The 20,239-nt window shown below is 39.7% G+C and overlaps 2 protein-coding genes across 3 annotated transcripts in view; one reads left to right on the top strand and one right to left on the bottom strand.

Annotated features, from left to right (window-relative positions):
- Positions 1–1,451: 1,451 nt before the first annotated feature.
- LOC120544113 (putative monooxygenase p33MONOX) lies at positions 1,452–15,259 on the bottom strand. Its single transcript, XM_039777685.1, has 8 exons — positions 15,097–15,259; positions 9,749–9,814; positions 7,698–7,873; positions 6,835–6,949; positions 5,080–5,207; positions 4,892–4,995; positions 4,545–4,702; positions 1,452–2,038 (listed from the first exon to the last, which is right to left on the bottom strand). The coding sequence occupies exons 2-8, from the start codon at positions 9,771–9,773 to the stop codon at positions 1,824–1,826; spliced, it is 921 nt and encodes a 306-aa protein (XP_039633619.1). The 5' UTR covers positions 9,774–9,814; positions 15,097–15,259; the 3' UTR covers positions 1,452–1,823.
- A 1,227-nt stretch (positions 15,260–16,486) lies between these two features.
- Positions 16,487–20,239, top strand: part of pof1b (POF1B actin binding protein) — a 31,691-nt gene continuing 27,938 nt past the window's right edge. For both annotated transcript variants that reach the window (XM_039777715.1, XM_039777714.1), the window contains exon 1: positions 16,487–17,174. In XM_039777715.1, coding sequence (XP_039633649.1) covers positions 16,764–17,174 — 411 coding nt within the window. In that variant the 5' untranslated portion in view covers positions 16,487–16,763. The remainder of the gene's footprint in view (positions 17,175–20,239) is intronic.

Here is a 20,239-nt window from a genome sequence, read left to right as displayed (position 1 = left end):
CTCCAGGTAACCTGGACTCGGAAGTTCAAGTTGAATTTATTGGCTTGAGCCCATGTTGATGCCAGCACGCTGCAACTAGATGTAACAGTTAAGAGAGTATGAATTTACAGGCAAGCGACACGGTAAACACCGCAAAGCAGTTTCAATGGCAAAGACGGTCACAAGTACAGTGGTGATCTGAATGTCGGAGCTGCTTGTAAAAAAGGTCCCACGAAATGGCTTGGAGTTTTTGCATGCAAAAAGGACGACAGGACTTTGTTTTTTTCTGCTAAATATATTTGTCTAACCTGGGGGGGGGGGGTTGTTTACAACGTGCCCTGTCGGACTTCTTTTTGATAATGTTGCCACTATCCCAGATGACAGGTATTACCTTGTTGAGTATTTCCACAAACAGGACAGGCTGTCCTTATTCACTGATCGTACACATGCTTACAAAAAGTAATGCACGGTAATTCGTATTAGAGGTGTTGAACTTAATCAAATAATCGATGCATCGAATCGTGGGCATGGACGATGCTGCATCGATAATCGGCAGGCTCATAATCGATTATTTCGGTTTACAATTTAATGTAGGCCTAACAACATTTCTATTACATATTCTGTTTTGTCATGTGCTCAGTGCTGTAGTTTTATGCATCCAATTTATTTAGTATTAGAGCACTACAGTATGTTTTGTTTTTGAAGCTTGAAAAGAATTAAATATCCTACATGGCTTTAATATAAAAATTTATTTGACGCATCGGGATATCGAATCGAATTGAATCGCTGACATGATAATCTTAATCTAATCGAATCGGGAGATCAGTGAAGATTCACACCTCTAATTTGTATATTAACCCACGTAATCATTACGACCCATATTGGTGGTGTTAGGCAGTGACGTATAGTGGCTGTTGTAATCATGACGGGAGCAAAGGGGGCAGCCAGGTAATGTGGTATAAAAGAAGGTTTTGTGCAGGAAGGAGGTTGGGGTGGATTGATGGGTCGAATAAACACGAGACATTCACGCGGGAGAGCGCTGCTCGTGTCCCCTGCGAAACCAAAAGTCAACGTTGTTGTTTTAAGTTATGGAAGTTAACATCCGTACGGAACTACGTCAAGTTCAATGTCACTACGTTAAGTAGTTACATACGGAAGGTAACTTATTTTTAACCCAAACCATGATCTTTTTTCAGAACTTTTGGGACCTAAATGTAGCAATCACGTTAACAATCACGTAGGGCTGGGCGATATGAAGAAAATAAAATATCACAATATTTTTGACCAAATACCTCGATATCGATACCACAACGATAGTGTAGTGTTGACTATTGGTGCCTTCACAAAATATTTACACAATGATATTTTTGGCAAATAATCATCAGTAATGTGGATATAATGACTAAGTGGGTAAAGGCAAATAATAGAACAGTTTGGTAAGTTCAGAAAATGACATCAGGAAACCAGGAAAAGACAACACTTATGCCATATTACGATATCCAAAATCTAAGACAATATCCAGTCTCATATCACGATATCAATATAATATCGATATATTGCCCAGCTCTACGATCACGTAACGGTCGCCGTTTCCCAACGTTGAATAGAACGGTCATATTATTGAAAATGTGCGAACCGTTGTGTGAGAATACAGGAATTATATACAAAACTACGAAAATGAGACCCAAGTTGTAATGAAACAGATTTGCTGACCCCAAAAGTCTACGATGACATCATTGGATGGAAATGTCATCCCAAACCCATAACAACACAGAGACATTGTCATTTCATGGGACCTTTGGCATCTGAGTGATGAGCAGCTCTGACAGATGTGGTGCGTCCTCTCAGAAGCCAGAGGGCGTCAGGACGTTCATGTCTCTGGGTTTGAGCTTGTGTGCTCGCACTCCCTCCCGTCGACCATCCACTGTGGGAATCTCCATTTTGGGAGGAGCCATTGTCTGAGCGGCGGAGTGGTCAGCCAGACGCGTGGCCTGTGACTTCATCACCTCCATGGCGGTTGGCTTCTGGGCACCGCGATATGCCTGCAGCGCAAAGCCACCTGGGAAAAGAGAAAAGAAAATGATTTCTCATATTTTGGCAAAGAAAGTACACAAGGCTCAAAGGATATAAATAACAAAAAACAGCTTGCAATATATATATATATATATATATATATATATATATATATATATATATATATATATATATATATATATATATATATATATATATATATATATATATATATATATATATATATATATATATACATACACACACACATCTCTCAAATAGATACACACACACACACACATTTGTTTATTTATTTATGAAGTTATTTATGTCAGGTCAGTCTGACATATGCCGATTTTATGCCGGTCAAATGCACTCGGGCGCAGCATGATTTTAACATCGCGCAACATCAGCTCAATAAGCTGTTTATGAAATCTTATAAAGTCGTAATTATACACGGCCGGCTGCTCTACTGATCTCAGCCGCTCTCTCTCTCCCCTCTGAGGCTGAATAAGTGTCCCGGGTCCCGTGAAATTTGACAGCTACAGTTTATTGGAAAATAGCGTTGGGCACCCTGACTTTGATGAATTTACTGTTTATCAGACCCCAGAGGAGACAAGAAGCTAACGCTGCGGTCCCTCTGCCCTCCGGCTGCAAGAGATATATATATATATATATATATATATATATATATATATATATATATATATATATATATATATATATATATATATATATATATATATATATATATATGAGTGGTGACGTTTATGTTTTCAGGTAATGTTACCGTTCAAACAGACCTGCGTGTGTGTTTTGAGAAATATATTTATACTGCACTTTAGATGTGTGTGAATTTTCCACACCAGGAGTAATTTATATTGTTCTATTTTATAGCAATCGATTATCTATTCAAAAAATGTTCTTTGCAAAATGTAAAATGTTCTATTAAAGAAAAGATAGAAAATAAATATTTGTGTGTGCTGTAAAGTGGTTAGAACAAATGAAATCGGAATCGGCTAAAATCGGTATCGGCTGGCCTAACTCAAAGAAAATCGGAAATCGGAATTGATTTCTGACTGCATCTATTAATATGCTTTACCTCCACAAATTGATGGTACTGCAGTCTGTAAACTATCTCAATAACCTTGACTGGTAATAATAACTGACTGGTGGACAGATCGGCCTCACGTCAGCTTTTTTTAAACACTTTTGCCTCAAGCTCTTTTACTTATTACGCTACTATTTACTTATTAAGTAAATAGTATCTGGTATTACACTTTCCTTTTTATCCATTTCTTCAACAAGTTCTTAAATGGCTTTTTACATTACAACATTTCATATTGAAATGATATACTGTATATACATACACATCCAAACTACTATATGCTGTCAATTCTAGATATTCTGTTATTTCGCTTTCCTCCCGCAAACCCACTCTCCAGCTTGGCGGCTTTAATGTCTTTGTAAGACTGAAAATTATGGATTAAGAGAGTGAGAGAATTCTCAACTCTGCATATAGAAAGCAGATATTGTTTACATTACATCAAACTGGTAACAACGGATACTATCACACAGAAACTGTAGACTGTACAAACTACACTAGGAAGAACCAAAAAATGCATATAAATTACAAAAACTGGGTGAGGAAGGTGAGGGGTGGAGGGGAATGGGGTTGGATTAAACCGTCACTATCCTCTTGGTCTTCTTCATTAATTCTTTAGTTTTGAGTGCATTCTAGTTAGAATAAAGTGTTCCTGCTAATAATGAACATATTCTGTTAAACGGGATCACCTGTCTTTAAGTGAAGAGCACCGCAAGGAAAGTTAGTCTGTCACTGTACTGTTACAGCCTCTATTGTATGTAAATGTCAATATCCAGCCATCTGTGAAGGAAGATTAAACTACACAGGTACAACAGGGTTAGTGGGAGTTTCTCTCCACGTTGGGAATAATATCAAGCAGTTATGTAGATGAAAAAAATCTAAAAACACTTTCAGCCAAAAACTTTTGAAGTTACACATTGGTGTTTCGTCATTCCTTCCATCCACACAAACTTATTTTACTTTTTTGTACCTACCTACCTAAAGTCATCCTGGAAAAAAGAATTTGATAGTTTCCAAAACGACTGAATCGTCCCACATGTGAAAATGTAAATGTGTCTAAGCAGCCGTCCGTGCTCTGAATTTAAACAGGTCTGATCTGACTTTTATATCACTGGGATGAAAAAAAAAAAAAAAAAAAAAAAAATCTATGCTTCACTGTCACATCACAAAAGCCAATAAGTGAACAGACTCACAGTAAATCAGTGTTTACCGTCAGTCTAAAAGGTCATTTGTTCACCCATTAACCCAAATCCTGTTTCTGTTTATGACAAACAGAAGGGAGTCTTTGAAGCCTTGAGCTTTTATTGGAGTGTTTCAAATTTCGGTTTGGTTTGAAGATGCCATGGGAACTTAGCTGACAACCAATTAACATAATCCTTCAATTTCGGAGCACTTAAAGCTCTTTTTGTCAAGATTCCGTGCTCCGCAGTAGGGCGATGCTGTTTACCTGCTGTGGCAGAGTCTGATCCCAGGTCAGAAGTCGATTTCTGGACGAGCGGCCGAGGCCCGAACACGCTCCACCGTTCGACCGCCAGGTCTCCTCCTGCCAGGTCCACACTGCTGTTGGAGGAGCTGACATCTGAACTGGTACTGCCGAACCAGCCCCTACACAAGTACACAAACAGTGTGTAAAACTTAAACAGGTTATAGATTTTCAGTGTTTATCCCATTTTCTAGTATGAACAGACTCATGAACAGGATTTAGACCACAGGACAGTAGACTCATGGGTGTGTGTGTGTGTGTGTGTGTGTGTGTGTGTGTGTGTGTGTGTGTGTGTGTGTGTGTGTGTGTACCTGCGTTGTTGTCTCGGGGAGCTGTGTGGTGTGTTGGATGGAGTGGACTGGGTGGAGGAGCTCTGTCGCTCTTCTCTGGCCTCCATGCTCTGGATCTGCAGTTTCTAAACCGCGACAACAACAAAAGGCTTCAGTCTTTAGTCCACTGTTAGGCCTTGTTCCGACTGCCATCGGCGTGCGTATCTTACCTGGAGGGATTCGGGCATGCGGTGGTGGTGTCTCGTCTCCTCAGCGGTGAGGCCTTTGTGGGGAGTGTAGCTGGTGTCGGTGAGCCCGGCCCTCTGCTCAAAATTGTACACACTATCCTGAGTCTGCTCTGAAAGAGAGAGAGAAAAAAATTGTTTTAATGGTTCTATAAAGTGACACTCCATCTTTAAATATCAAACATTCAAACCCTGTAGATTTACAAGGATTTAACAGGTTAAAAAGGTCATAGGGCATCCTGAATCCCAGTGACTATAATAAAGAGTTCATGTTGAATAAAAAGGTACCAAATCTCTACAGAATCTTGTTGAACTGCTCCTGCACCGTAATGCACTTCTCAGCTTTCTATATGTATTAAAGCTTAGATCGGGCCCAAAAAAAATCAAGACCGACCCTACCCAAGCCCGTGCACGTTGTGTCCTGTAATTATGAGCCCGAGCCCGATTTAAACGTGACAATTTTTTAATAGGTGGGTCATTATAACTGGTTTTCAACTACAATTCTGAGTTGTTTGAACTACAGAAATCTGTTTAAAATTATCTTAATGAATAACGCAACAAGGACGAAGCATGTAAACTGCATAGGAGACTTGTTTGTCTCGATCACCTAATTAATTATGTCTTTCGCCACGGTCTGCATGCCGACGCACTGGCCGACAACGTGCCGGATATAGCAGAGACCATATATCTGCTGCAAAGGACTCGTGGTTGTGCAATTATTGAAGACAGTGCTACAGATGGGGGAGACACGATTTAGCACAGTTTACCTCACACTCAAGTCTGTGCAGGACATCTACCCAGAGCTACAGGAGAAGCTGGAGAGGCAGCTTTCTCCCCACTAATTAGGCTAATAAAATAATGATAAAAAAAAAAAATGCTTGATCAAGGGCCCGGCCCGGGGGTCGGGTCAAGTTCGGACTCTGGCTCGGGCAGAGAATCTAAACTCTAATCTGTATGCTTTATATGTCCCAAAATAATGTCTAGGGATGGGTATCATTAGGATTTTATCGATTCTACAAATCTTTTCAATACACCTTATCGGTTCGGTTATTTATCAATACTCAATAAAATAAATAATAGCTTTAAAAATATATAAGTTATTTAAAAGACTAAATTCAGAACAGGATTAGAATTTATTTGTATTTGAAATATAACTAAATGTATTAGAGCAGCAGTTTTACAACAGCTAAGTAATTATATAAACTCAACAATATCTCACAGGAAACAAATCCAAAATGTCAATAAAATAAAAGATATTCCTGACATCAAAATACTGAGTGAAGTCTTGAAAGAATAAACTATAAAAGAACCGGTAACATTGAATCTTATCAATACTACAGTCATTAAAACTGTTGCCCCAGGGGCTGTTTTATACCGGCTTTCTGTATCATCCATAGTTAACTCTAAGTTAGCTCCCGAGGAGGACATCTATGGATGGTTTTGTTCTGCCCGTTGTCTGAATACAAGAGTATTACTGTAGCATTACCAAGACAGATACTAAAAAAAAAAAAAACATGAATTCATTACTTCCTGGTTAATTAATTACTTGCTTTGGCTTGAACAACAAATTTAACAAATGTTCAATTGTAACTATTCTTCTTCTGTTCTTCAATTATTTTATCCTTTTTTTTTTTACTTTACTTGCTCATGGAATTATTAATTCTCAGTTTTGCTTAGATAAAATACATGTGGTCCTTCTTAAATAGATGAATATTATTGCCATTAACAGATGTAACATACTGGTGATGAGAGAATTCATGATGATGGAGGAGGCCTTGGTTTTCACTACAACTGGTGACCTGGAGGGGGCGCTGTCCGTCACTTTAGACCGACTCACTGCACCACTCTCATCCTCCTGGTGGGAAAAAAAAACATCATCAACTTCAACATCATCATCATCATCATCATCATCATCATCATCATCATCATGGCCGGAGCCAACGATCACTTTCTTTGTCGATTAATCTGTCGATTTTTTTCTCAATTAATATTTGGTTTTCCAAAATTTGAGCAAAAGGTAAAAATATGTCGATCAGTGTTTCCCAAAGCCCAAGGTGATGTCCTCAAATGTCTTGTTTTTGTCAACAACTCAAACATATTCAGTCTTAGTTAGTGATGGCCAAATTAAGCTTTGTCAAGCATTTTCTTTATTTTCTGAGCCTACTAGATGGCGCTCTCGGTTTGAAGAAAAACACTCAAGGAATGGCAGCTCAGTATGCTTTCAACCCTTCGTTTAACAAAAAGCGCCATCTAGTGGGCTCGAAAATTAAAACAATGCTTCACGAAAGCTTAATTTGGCATCACTAGTCTTAGTTACGGTCACAGAGGAGAGAAGAAACTAGAAGTATTCAAATTGAAGGAGCTGGAATCTCCGACATTTTCATAACAAATGACTCAAACCGATTAAAATCAAATCGATCAAAATAGTTAGCGGTTAAGCTAAGAGTTGACAAATAATCAAATAATCTTTGCAGCTCTAATTATCATCATCATCTACACACTGCATCACACTCATCCTCTTGATGACAAAACAGGATATTGTAATAGTAAAAGCAGCTGTGTCTGTCTGTCTGTCTGTCTGTCTTTCTTTCTTTCTTTCTTACCTCAGCTAGTTGGTTAAACTTCCTATCCGGTATGACGGGTCGTCTCCACAGTTTGTTGATGCTGATGTCATGGGGGGGCGTGGACATGGGGGCCTCCAGGTTATCATCGTAGCTGAGGGCTCGTCGGGTCATCCCGACGGGAAGCCTCATCCCGCCCATCCCTGAACCCTCCAAGGCTAAGGACACAAACAACAGGTTTCTCTCTTAACTTCTTGTTCCCGACAGCGTATCACTCTGATACGGGTGGCGAGGCAGAGACAAAGTGAAATTATTGTCTCAGAAAGAGGAGAGTCATTAACTGCCTCACCAGTTTCCAGGTTCGTACACCTTTTGAAGCATAAACTTCAAGCACTTTCAAGGTATCTAAACCAATCATTTCCGGACTCTCAAAGCCTTAATCATCACATCTAAGTTGTTACTATAAATGCAATTGCGAAGAATAAGGTTTACAGAATTAAACACACGACACCTGAACATTACACCCATACGTGATTTCTAACATGTCATTCCAAATTCATGGACATTAATCTGCTGATACAGCAGACTCCACTCTTCTGGTTTCCCACCATATTTTGGAGCTTTGCTGCAGGGATTTGCACCCATTCAGCCACCAGAGCATCAGTGTGAGATAAGGCCTGGCTCGCAGTCAGCGTTTCAAATTCATCCCAAAGCTGTTAAATGGGAAAACTATTTCTTTATGGACCTGGCTTTGTGCAACGGGGCGTTGTCATATTCAAACAGGAAAAGGCCAAACACAAACTGTTGGCACAAAGCTCAGCGCACTGCACTCTATTGTCTAGAGCTGTGACTTTTAGTCCCAGGGACAAATTTTCAAAGAACTAAAAAGGTTCCTTCAGCCCATTGTTACCTGGGTTTCCACCAAGGTCTAAAGACCTGTGAAGATTAGGCATATACGTTATGGCGTTTTTCCATTACATGGTACCTGCTTGCCTTTTTTGTTTTCCATTAAAAAAAATAAAATAATAATAAATAAAAAAATAAAAAACGTCCCTGGTACCTGCTAAGGTACTTTTTTTAGTATCACCTCCGTCGGTTTTGCTACCCAACCCTAATAACAAATGTAAAAATTACAAGGGTATGGCTGTAAGTTTTTGCACTAGCATAAATATTGGATGTAATTATTGCACAAGAAAAAGATTATACATAGAAGTATAAACAAAAGTATAAATAAATGTTAACATAAATAAATACTAAAGTACTTTCTTGTTTTATGAATAAAAGTGGTACACAAGTTGAAGCAGCCACGCTGTGTGATTGACCAATCAGCGACGGTCATCTCTGCAAACCCAAGTTCGAAGGTTCCTGTACTTCCAGAAAGTACTACTGCCCCGAGCAGGTACTTTTTAGGGGGTTAAATGTCCCCGAAACTTAATTTAGACGCTGGTCCCTGTGGCCAAAACGCAACGAGTTAGGTCCCTAGTCCCCGGGGAAAGTTCCTGCGGTTAAAAAACAGGCTTCAAATGTTTTATTCCACAGAATTAGGATTTCCCTTCATTGGAACTAAGTGGCCAAAACAGCCCCAGACCAAATTGTGCGTGATGACTTCTGCTGCAATATTATTATTATTTTTATTTATATATATATATATAAATATATATATATAAAAATCACTTTTATTTATTCAGGAAGGGCCATTTCCAATGACGCCCTAATTACATGCCATATAAAATTACAATACATATAAAATTGACTGAACATAGTAATTAATAGTATAATATACAGTTGCAATACACAGTACACAAAACAACTGGAGAATGTTAAACAACTCAAATTACACATGGCTACATTTATAATACATGGACTCTTAAACATGAGACATTTAAAGTGATTAAATAGAATCAGGCTTAATTTCATTAGAATCTGAAAGTTATTCCATTTATATGGAGCATAATACTCAAATGCAGTTTTGCCTAATTCTGTCCTAACAAACGGAATATTTCGGACCAAGGAATCACTAGTGCGAGTGCCATAGTGATACAATTTAAAATTCAGGAAGCTTGTTAAATACACACCTTAAGTTAAATACTAACCTGGTAAGTCCCCTGAGCCAGACATGATTTCAGTAAGACAATGAACAAGATCAACCAGAACAGGACCTGGAAAAAAAGAACATGGAGGGGTTGCCGCATTATTAACATTTACAGAGGTAAAAACCAGAAAACCATAGACTGAAAGTCTTCTCTGCAGCAGCAAGACCCAATTCATTCTGTAATCACCCTTTATATTTTATCAAAAATATCTACATGCCTCAGATTGCAGCAGCAATGTAGAAGAGATACAAACAGGCAACATTAAACATTGAAGAACTAAATAACTAAGATACTTATAACAAAACAAAACAAATAGAAACTATACACACATTACACTATAGTTTAATCTGAATTCAGCCTAGCATTTTAGGAATCTTTGCAAACGTAAAAATTATTCAAAATTATGTTTTGGGAGCTTGAACAATGCTTGGTAGCCTATTGTATGCATTTGTAATGTTAGACCGACTGACAGGGTTAACAGGTTAACAATGTTAAGGCCAAACAGGTAATGAATGCAATTAATCAACTGGAGAAGTATCATGGTGATACAGTGCCTTGCGAAAAGTATTCGCCCCCCCTTGAACTTTTTGACCTTTTGCCACATTTCAGGCCTCAAACATAAAGATATAAAACTGTAATTTTTGTGAAGAATCAACAACAAGTGGGACACAATCATGAAGTGGAACAAAATTTATTGGATATTTCAAACCTTTTAAACAAATAAAAACTGAAATATTGGGTGCAAAATTATTCAGCCCCTTAAGTTAATACTTTGTACGCCACCTTTTGCTGCGATTACAGCTGTAGAGTTGCTTGGGGTATGTCTCTATCAGTTTTGCACATCGAGAGCCGACATTTTTCCCCATTCCTCCTTGCAAAACAGCTCGAGCTCAGTGAGGTTGGATGGAGAGCGTTTGTGAACAGCAGTTTTCAGTTCTTTCCACAGATTCTCGATTGGATTCAGGTCTGGACTTTGACTTGGCCATTCTAACACCTGGATATGTTTATTTGTGAACCATTCCATTGTAGATTTTGCTTTATGTTTTGGATCATTGTCTTGTTGGAAGACAAATCTCCGTCCCAGTCTCAGGTCTTTTGCAGTCTCCATCAGGTTTTCTTCCAGAATGGTCCTGTATTTGGCTCCATCCATCTTCCCATCAATTTTAACCATCTTCCCTGTCCCTGCTGAAGAAAATCACGCCCAAACCATGATACTGCCACCACCATGTTTGACAGTGGGGATGGTGTGTTCAGGGTGATGAGCTGTGTTGCTTTACGCCAAACATAACGTTTTGCATTGTTGCCAAAAGTTCGATTTTGGTTTCATCTGACCACAGCACCTTCTTCCACATGTTTGGTGTGTCTCCCAGGTGGCTTTTGGCAAACTTTAAACGACACTTTTTATGGATATCTTTAAGAAATGGCTTTCTTCTTGCCACTCTTCCATAAAGGCCAGATTTGTGCAGTATACGACTGATTGTTGTCCTATGGACAGAGTCTCCCACCTCAGCTGTAGATCTCTGCAGTTCATCCAGAGTGATCATGGGCCTCTTGGCGCATCTCTGATCAGTCTTCTCCTTGTATGAGCTGAAAGTTTAGAGGGACCGGCGGGTCTTCGTAGATTTGTAGTGGTCTGATACTCCTTCCATTTCAATATTATCGCTTGCACAGTGCTCCTTGGGATGTTTAAAGCTTGCGAAATCTTTTTATCTCCAAATCGGCTTTAAACTTCTCCCACAACAGTATCTCGGACCTGCCGTGTGTTCCTTGTTCTTCATGATGCTCTCTGCGCTTTACGGACCTCTGAGACTATCACAGAGCAGGTGCATTTATACGGAGACTTGATTACACACAGCTGGGTTTTTTTTATCATCATTAGTCATTTAGGTCAACATTGGATCATTCAGAGATCCTCACTGAACTTCTGGAGAGTTTGCTGCACTGAAAGTAAAGGGGCTGAATAATTTTGCACGCCCACTTTTTCCAGTTTTTATTTGTTAAAAGGTTTGAAATAGCCAATGAATTTCGTTCCACTTCATAATTGGGACCCACTTGTTGTTGATTCTTCACAAAAATTACAGTTTTATATCTTTATGTTTGAGGCCTGAAATGTGGCAAAAGCGAAAAGTTCAAAGGGGCGAATACTTTCGCAAGGCACTGTATCTCTTAAAGGGGTGATAGAATGATTATATAGGGTATTTCACACTGTTCCTTATGGTCTCCTAATGGGGTATGTAACATTAGTTGGGCTGAAAATGGCCCGGTTGATATTTTATTGGCCCTTATGCATCCCTGTGTTTTGGCCCTATTTGTAACAAGAGCTTTTCTTCCAAATATGGTATGGTCATGAATATTTAGATGAGCTGCGCTGCTTGGTTGAGCCTTAGCCCCGTACACACACACACTATAGACGCCGCGCTGATTGGTTGAGCGACTTCGCCATACACACGCATTAGAGGTCGTGTGCTGATTGGTTGAGCGAATCCCCAATACACAGACATTAGAAACGCGACAGAATCTCATATTCCAGACACTGCAATGTTTCCTTACCAAATTCACTTCTGAGACTTTTTTTACGAGAAATCAACTATATGAAGCTCAAATATGGGCCGTTTTCGAAAATGGATGGCTAATTGCAAATTTGGTAAAACTGTGTGTCGGAGTTCAGCTGCCTGTGTTGCTGGCTCGCCGCGGGCCTGCCTTCCTCCACAGACCCCGGCTTGCTGTGAGCTCGATTGAGCTCCGACGCGTGCTGCAGCCCACAACACCTCATACCAGCGCAAAGTCACCGTTTGGGCTGGTGGACTACTACCAAACGCCGCTGCCCTGACAAAGCTCCAGGGCCTGCATCTCCTCTCTTCCTGCTAGCTAAATGGCCCGTGTGTGAGCGCGGTCAGCGAGCTTGTTACACCAGCAATCTCTTACCACATGTTACACCCATGTCAAGCCACTTAGCTATACAACATCTAACTATATGTTTTATAAAGCTAACAACGGTGTCCGATTTCAAGTTAATGAATATTTGTGAGCTGTAAGGGTTTCGTTAGCTGCGACTGTCCCTTCAATCCTATGTGTACAGATTGCGGCTAGTTAGCTTCATTTTTGGTCGTAATGAAGTATATTCACAGTTTGAATTCGTCACGCCACTTATACAACATCTAACTATATGTTTTATAAAGCTAACAACGGTGTCCGAATTTCAAGATAATGAATATTTGTGAATTCCAGAGGAATTCAGAGGAGGCTAGCTAGCTCTCATTGATAGAGCTCCATCCAGCCGCAGGCTCTATCAATGAGACTCGCGGACAAGCGGGTTATTTTCCCAATCGTTTGTTTAAATAACTCAACACATTATAATTACACACATTATAAGATTAACTAGAATCTGTGGTAAGAGAATTCTGGCGTAAAAAACTTCGCTGACCGCGCTTTCACTCACAACACCGGGCATTTAGCTAGCTAGCAGGAAGGAGAAGTTATCAGGCCCTGGAGCTCTGTCAGAGCAGCGGCGTTTGGTAGTAGTCCACCAGCCCAAACGGTGACTTTGGCGGGGTATGAGGTGTTGTGGGCTGCAGCAACCGTGCCGAGCTCAATCGGGCTCACAGCAAGCCGGGGTCTGTGGAGGAAGGCAGGCCGGGCGCGAGGCAGCAACACAGGCAGCACCAGCCTCTGAAGTCCGACACACAGTCGAACAAAATTTGCAATTAGACATCAATTTTCGTTAAAGCGGCCCATATTTGACCTCTAAGTAGTTGATTTCTCGCATAAAAAGTCTCAGAAGTGAATTTAATGGTAAAATAGCATATGAACAATGTATACATTTTCTGAGATCTACACGACCTAGATTCAGAAGACTAACTGATCTCAGGTCAGTTGTGTAGCCTATGTAAATGTTGGGGCGTGACCGTTCTCTTAATACACCCATGGGCTGACAAAGGTTCCGGTTTTTGGGAGGTTGACGTCAACTTCCAGCTTTGTTGGGATTCGCCCGTTTTCAGCGGCAGTTTCAAAATATGAAATTTTCATAGTAAAAGGGTGTCAATGGGATTTTGAGCTTATATGTATGTCCTATTTACCCACCGAACTGTCGTTATTAAACTATGACAGGGTAAAATCGGTTTTGCATTCTATCACCCCTTTAAAATGTACAGTTTACCCCACATGTAGTGTCTCCCCTTAAATTGTTTTCTTTTATGTTATTTTCACAAAAAAGTTCAAAAATGCATTCAGTCGAACAGAGAAAGGGATATTACAACAATCGAGAAATTAAAAAAAAGATGGTGTTGACCAGATGCATGACAAAGGGAGGTTATTCTCTGCTATAACCAGCGGATGATGGCAGACGGACTGGATTACATAACTCCTGCAGCAGTAGAAGAGGCGCTGCATCACTGACAACGAACAGAGGTTTACTCCAAAGTAAAAGCTTACATTTGGTCGATACGTTTGTACAATTACAGCTCACTTATTGTCAACTAAATTATGAATAGGCCTTTAATTAGAAGTTATGCCTTTTCTCAACAAGATTGTTTCAATCAGCTTGTTAAATAAATAGTTCTTAGCTCAAATTAAACATTTTATATAATTTCACAAATTCATAAAAGATCACACACACCAGATAATATATCTGTAAAATACACATACACCATCCTCCCTGAACGGTAGAGACGAGGTTAGGGTTTTGAAACAGATCACAGATGAGGCGAACTAAACAAGCTGCGACCTCTTAGGCCTACAGTTTAGAACCCAGTATATTGCTTATCTAGTTAACATTCTAAACTGGATCGTTTGAAAGGTAGAGCAAGTAAATTTAACAAACTCCGCATCCACGACATTCGGCATTTTAAGGTAGCCTATTTTACAATGAGGGTAACAGGTATAACGTAATGTACTGTCAAATGCCTTTAATATTCACGTGATATGCTAGGATATTAAATGTAGCACATATCTGAATAACCTAAGAAAATGTGTTTCCAAGATTCATGCTGGTAGCTAGTAGTTAATATGCTGGTAGGGGAGGAAACACAAACCAATTTTATGATGTAGCCTAGCTACATTTTTACAAAGACAGGTACTGCTTGGTGAATTTGAACTCATCCCGAATTGAAGAATGGCTGCTATAGATTCGCAAAATGTCTGAAGTCGAGGTTTAACATTTACATACGTCAACCGAGAAGCGTTGATTCGTTCAATTATTTATTTCCAGGGTGCAGTTTGGTGGCTGCTGGTATGGTCGACGCATTCAGCTAGCGGAACCAGTCGGGGCTGGATGAAGGACAAGATGCCACTAAGCTGGCGACTAACAACGGTTGACAACATCGTGCGTAGACTGCCTTGTGCTCTCTCACCGGAGGTAATGGCGTCTTCAGGACGACGGAGACATCAGTGACCCACCAATATCGACTGGATCGCGCAGAAAATAACGGAGTCGTCGGATAGCTGTAGCCATTATTGTGTCCGATAAATAAAAGCCGCTTCCTCAATGGAGTGGTACATTACGGTGCTTGTTCTCGTTGCGCATCGCGAGAGTAGAGTTTAAAAACACACACACACACACACACACACACACACACACACACACACACACACACACACACACACACACACACACACACACACACACACACACACACACACACACACACATTTATTCATTCATTCAGCTTCATTGGTTTCATTATACACCTTTTTCACGAGATATTTTTTATTATTTATATATCACAACGAGAAAAGCACAGATGTACCTTAAATATAGACTAATACAATAATCCAATTAAAAAAGATGTATCCTATAATGGTTCTGGTCGTTGTTATAAACCAGCATGCAACACCAACACCAAAAATAAGCTAAACGTTATTAAACAAATCCTTTTTTTTAAATGACTAAATAGAGAAAAAAAATGTAATCTTTTTTTTTTTTTAAACCTAGCTCATTATTATGAAATCTTATTTCATCCTGGTTCTTTTCAAAATAGAGTAGGCTATTGCAGCCATGCAATTGTAAACTGCTGGAATGAAATTTAGGGGCCAATGTCATTGGGAAAATAAACAGTAAGAAATAACATGTAATAAGAAAGTATTGGATTATTTAACAATGTATGATTGCATTATATTTGTGTTTATTAAATTGTTCAATTACATTTCAATTACATTTTATTTAGGATTATAGTGTCAAATTATAACGTTAACTTCTAGGTCTAGGGTAGACCACACTCTATAATTAGGACCCAACAATTCCCAAGAGCAATTGTTGACTAATAATAATAATAATAGGCTAATAATAATAATAATAATAATAGGCTAATAATAATAATAATAATAATAATAATAATAATAGTAGTAGTAGCACTGGGCGTCGAGCAGGACGATCATACACTGCTATGAACTAAACATATTTTGAGAAAGGCATACTGGTGTTGAAATACTGGCAAATGCATGAATTACTGTGCCGATGGCTGTGACAGTACAATCATGGGTGGCTGTTTTTCTCAATTCAGTTATTTGCCTACCCCTGACAGCAAATCATGACAATGTAAATTCCCATGCAAGCATTTTATTAAATGATGACCTAGAAACTAATATTTTGGTGCAGTTTAAAGTGTCCGCTCCACCTGCATGTGGGAGGAGCACCTGGAGGACAGAGCAACCAGGTAGGACTTCCTGCTAGCTGTGAGCTACATTCTCCTCTGACCCCCCGCCTCCTCAGCAGTATTTGCATACAGAGAAGCAGAGCACCTCCCTCAGTCTTTCGGTCTTCCTTTCCATGGAGTAACTCCTCTAACCGGACTTTCCTCTCCAGTTTGCCCAGCAGAGAAGGAAGTTCAACTGGGGTGGTTAAATTCTCCACCGCTGAAAAACACACACAACCCTAGGAACCAGCGGGGTTGTGACTTTAGGCTACTTATTTGAGAATTTGACTTCCAACTTTCTGCGTTTTTTTTTTTTTTTTTTTTTCCTCTCTCTCGGTTTTTGTGGGGGGTCTACAAGAGCTGATCCACTCTGCCGATCCATCAAGATGTCTGTCCAAACGACCCAGAAAAGGACGACGACCTACCGGACCGTGAACGTGGCCTCTCCGGAGCCGGTGACCAGCACGGTGATCTCCTCCGGGTCGGTGTCCCCGATGCCGTACGCGGTGAACGGCAACTATGAGACGATGCGGTACCTGGTCCCGGTGCAGCAGGCCGTGCAGCAGCAGTCCTACGTCCCGGTGCAGCAGCAGTCCTACATCCCGGTTCAGCAGCAGCAGTCCTACATCCCGGTTCAGCAGCAGCAGCAGCAGCAGGCCTACTACGTGATCCAGCAGCCTAACATGGTGATGCAGCAGCAGATGGTGTCCCCGGTGTACCTGCAGAGCATGTCCCACCTGAGCGTCAGCAGCCAGGACTCCGCCGACCTGATGTACCAGCAGCAGAGCACCATCGAGGTGAGCCCCATATGTTCAGCTTCTTCTCCTGATGGAAATGCCTGTTAAACCATTATCATTAGCCTAATCTAATATTTAATATCTATTAACCTATCTGTGTTTATATACTGTCTGTTTATATATGGGTGTTTATTGTGTAAATATGTTTATTATGTGTATTACTATTATTATAACTAATTCTATTTTTTCTATTTCTTATACTTTATGTATATTTTTTCTCCTATGTCTACTTAATGTGTATTTGTGTTATTCTGATGTGTGTAAATTTTTTTCTTTTGAGCTGCTGTAGCACAGGAATGTCCCCAATGTGGGATTACTAAAGTCTATCTTATCTTATCTTCTATCTATTATTTAAATGAAGGCTGGAAGAAAACTTTCCCCTCTTCAACCCCTTTACCTGCAGGTCAGAGCTCATATTATGTGGTCCGTGAAAGGGTTTAATAAACTTGCATAACAGTGATATTAAAAATGGCAAAGAATGTGGTTTAGAGACAGCATACAAGCTGGTTTGAGTAACCCCCCCCCCCCCCCATCAAACTCTGGCAGGCCAGTTGGCTTTCTTAAAACTAATTTTGCACTATGCACACCAAAAATAAACCACCTTTTAAACTAACTTTAATACCACCATGCATTGATAACTACTTGTTTAATGTACACATTTCCCTCTTATGCAAAGTTAAAGTATAAAATCAGTACAAAAACATAAGAAAATATTACTTAAAATACTCAAATTATGTGAAAGGAGCCAACAGACTTTACAGGAGTAATAAAGTAATTTGGGGCCCCTCTAGGCTTCAGGGCAAGCAGCCATTTAGTTGACTTGTGTCTCAGCTATGATTAGAAGTAAGTTGGTCAAGTTGGACGAGGAGCAGTAAAACAAATTTCCGTAGTATCCATTTTTTCTGTCCGTTTTTATTTATTCAGTTGCTTGGTGTTTACGCATCTGAACTGCATCAACATGCATTCATACAGTACATTCAGCAGCTTGTTTATTGGACAGAGTTTGGTGAGGGGTTGTGAAAGTACAAGACCAGATTCCAGTCTCTGAAACTCTGTTGTGTGGTCTCTTGATAACAGATAAAAACACATAAATAAATGAGCTGAATCAGTCCAGACTTGATAGTCTTGCTCAGATTTCATGACTGATTCTTGGTAAATGGGCGAAAGCGTGCACACATAAATCATTAACCGATGATCTCAGTTGGCTGTTAAACGTCTTCGATAGTTTATTGGTTTCGTCAGTCACGATCAGTTTCATCAGCCAGAGCAGGAAAGAGGTCAACTGTAGGGTGAAAACAGAGGGAGCCGCTTTGCAGCTGTCAGAAGAACATTAGCAGTGCAAGCATGTTTCACATATAGCGCTTACTTATAAATTCTGACACCGGGCATTTAATTTTCACAGCTTATGATTAGAGATAAATGGGTGAATATGATGGACAGAAGGCTGAGCTCATGTGGCAATGGGAGCCTTTCCACGTGTCACCATTGGCACATTTTAATACATAAAGGAGAGAATAAGATTTTGTAGACAAACCGATTAATCTATGATGAAAATAATCGTTAGTCGCAGCCCTAATTCCGCCTCCTTCTCTCTCCCTATGTTTCCTGTCAATTTTGACTGCTGTCAATAAAAGGCTAAAAAAGGCCCAAATCATTAATCTTAAGAAGAAAAAAAACGCAGTCGTTATCCATAGTTGGGGCTTGCTATCAAACCACAACAGGTGCTGTTATAGTAGTAGGTGCTGATTATGATGTGTATGTCTGCAGCTGTCAATTAGGGCTGGACAAAATATCAATATTATATATCTTACATTTTGGATATCGTAATATCACAATATGACACATGGCAGACATGTGTTGTGTTTTTCTGGTTTTAAAGGATGCGTTACAGTAAAGTGATGTCTTACCAGACTGTGTTAGCTGTTCTATTTTTTGCCTTTACTCACTTAGTCATTATATCCACATTACTGATGAATGTTTTTCAAAAATCTCATTGTGTAAATATTTTGTGAAAGCACCATTAGCCAACCCTACAATATCGCTGCAATGTCGATGTATCGATTTGGTCAAAAATATCGTGATATTTGATTTTCTCTATATCGCCCAGCTCTACTGTCAAGTATCATAAGTTGACATCAAAGTCCTGTTTTCTCATACTTACTCATATTCCTCAGCTATGGTACTGAAACTAAGGTACCATAGGTATCAACAATGTAATTTCTATTAATTGGGTTTTAATCCTGACCTTTGCCAGTTGAATAACCGGTTAATAGACACTGTGTCACTGCCAAGATATAATGTGGCATTACTAATTGTGTAGTCCTATTGATCAAAACAAACTGTGCTGCAGGCCTCAGAGTTTGTCACATCTTATTTTTATCTCTGGTCTACCTGACTGTTCCTCTCCATTGATTACGTTTTATGTAGCGCCTGTCTAGTTCTGCATCTGCCAAACTCTTCCCTGCTCTGATAAATCATCGCTTCCTGAATGCTTTGCCCTTTGCCCTTGGGATGGTTTACACAAGGTCTCCACTGTTGGCTGAACACATTCAAATAATATCTTCTCTCCCCATCTTTCTCCTCTGCTTCTTTGATAAAAAACAGTCTTTCCTCAGCTCCTGGTTTGATTTGATCTCTTTCCAGTATTAAATGCAGCAGAATATTTCAGGATTCCTTCTGGATCTCCTTTGTGACTGCTTGTTTTTTTCCAATAATATACTCATGCAAGTTCTGCTGTTTGAGTCAATGCACTTGGAGCTTAATGCTCATGGTGTGTTTGATTGAGACACAGTGCCACACCTAATCTGACTCTGCTGAGGTGGCACACCCTAACATTTAAAGAAAAACACATTCTTCCACCTGGCTGGATCGGCTCAGCTTAGTTAGATTGCATTGATCAGTTCCAATCCATTACTTTTTTTTTTAAGGCAGTAAAGACTTATATGTTTCTTTAGTGGCCGAATCCACATTTCTATTGATTTACTTTAGCATGGTTTTAAAACATAAAGATGATGCCATGTGTTGTGTGTCTAGTGTCTGCAGTTTATTTTCTGTTCAAATCTGAC

The sequence above is a fragment of the Perca fluviatilis genome, chromosome 16 (genome assembly GCF_010015445.1).
Source record: "Perca fluviatilis chromosome 16, GENO_Pfluv_1.0, whole genome shotgun sequence".
Lineage (NCBI taxonomy): Eukaryota > Metazoa > Chordata > Actinopteri > Perciformes > Percidae > Perca > Perca fluviatilis.
The sequence above is the reverse complement of the archived record's forward strand: the minus strand, read 5'-3'. Positions and strand labels throughout refer to the sequence as shown.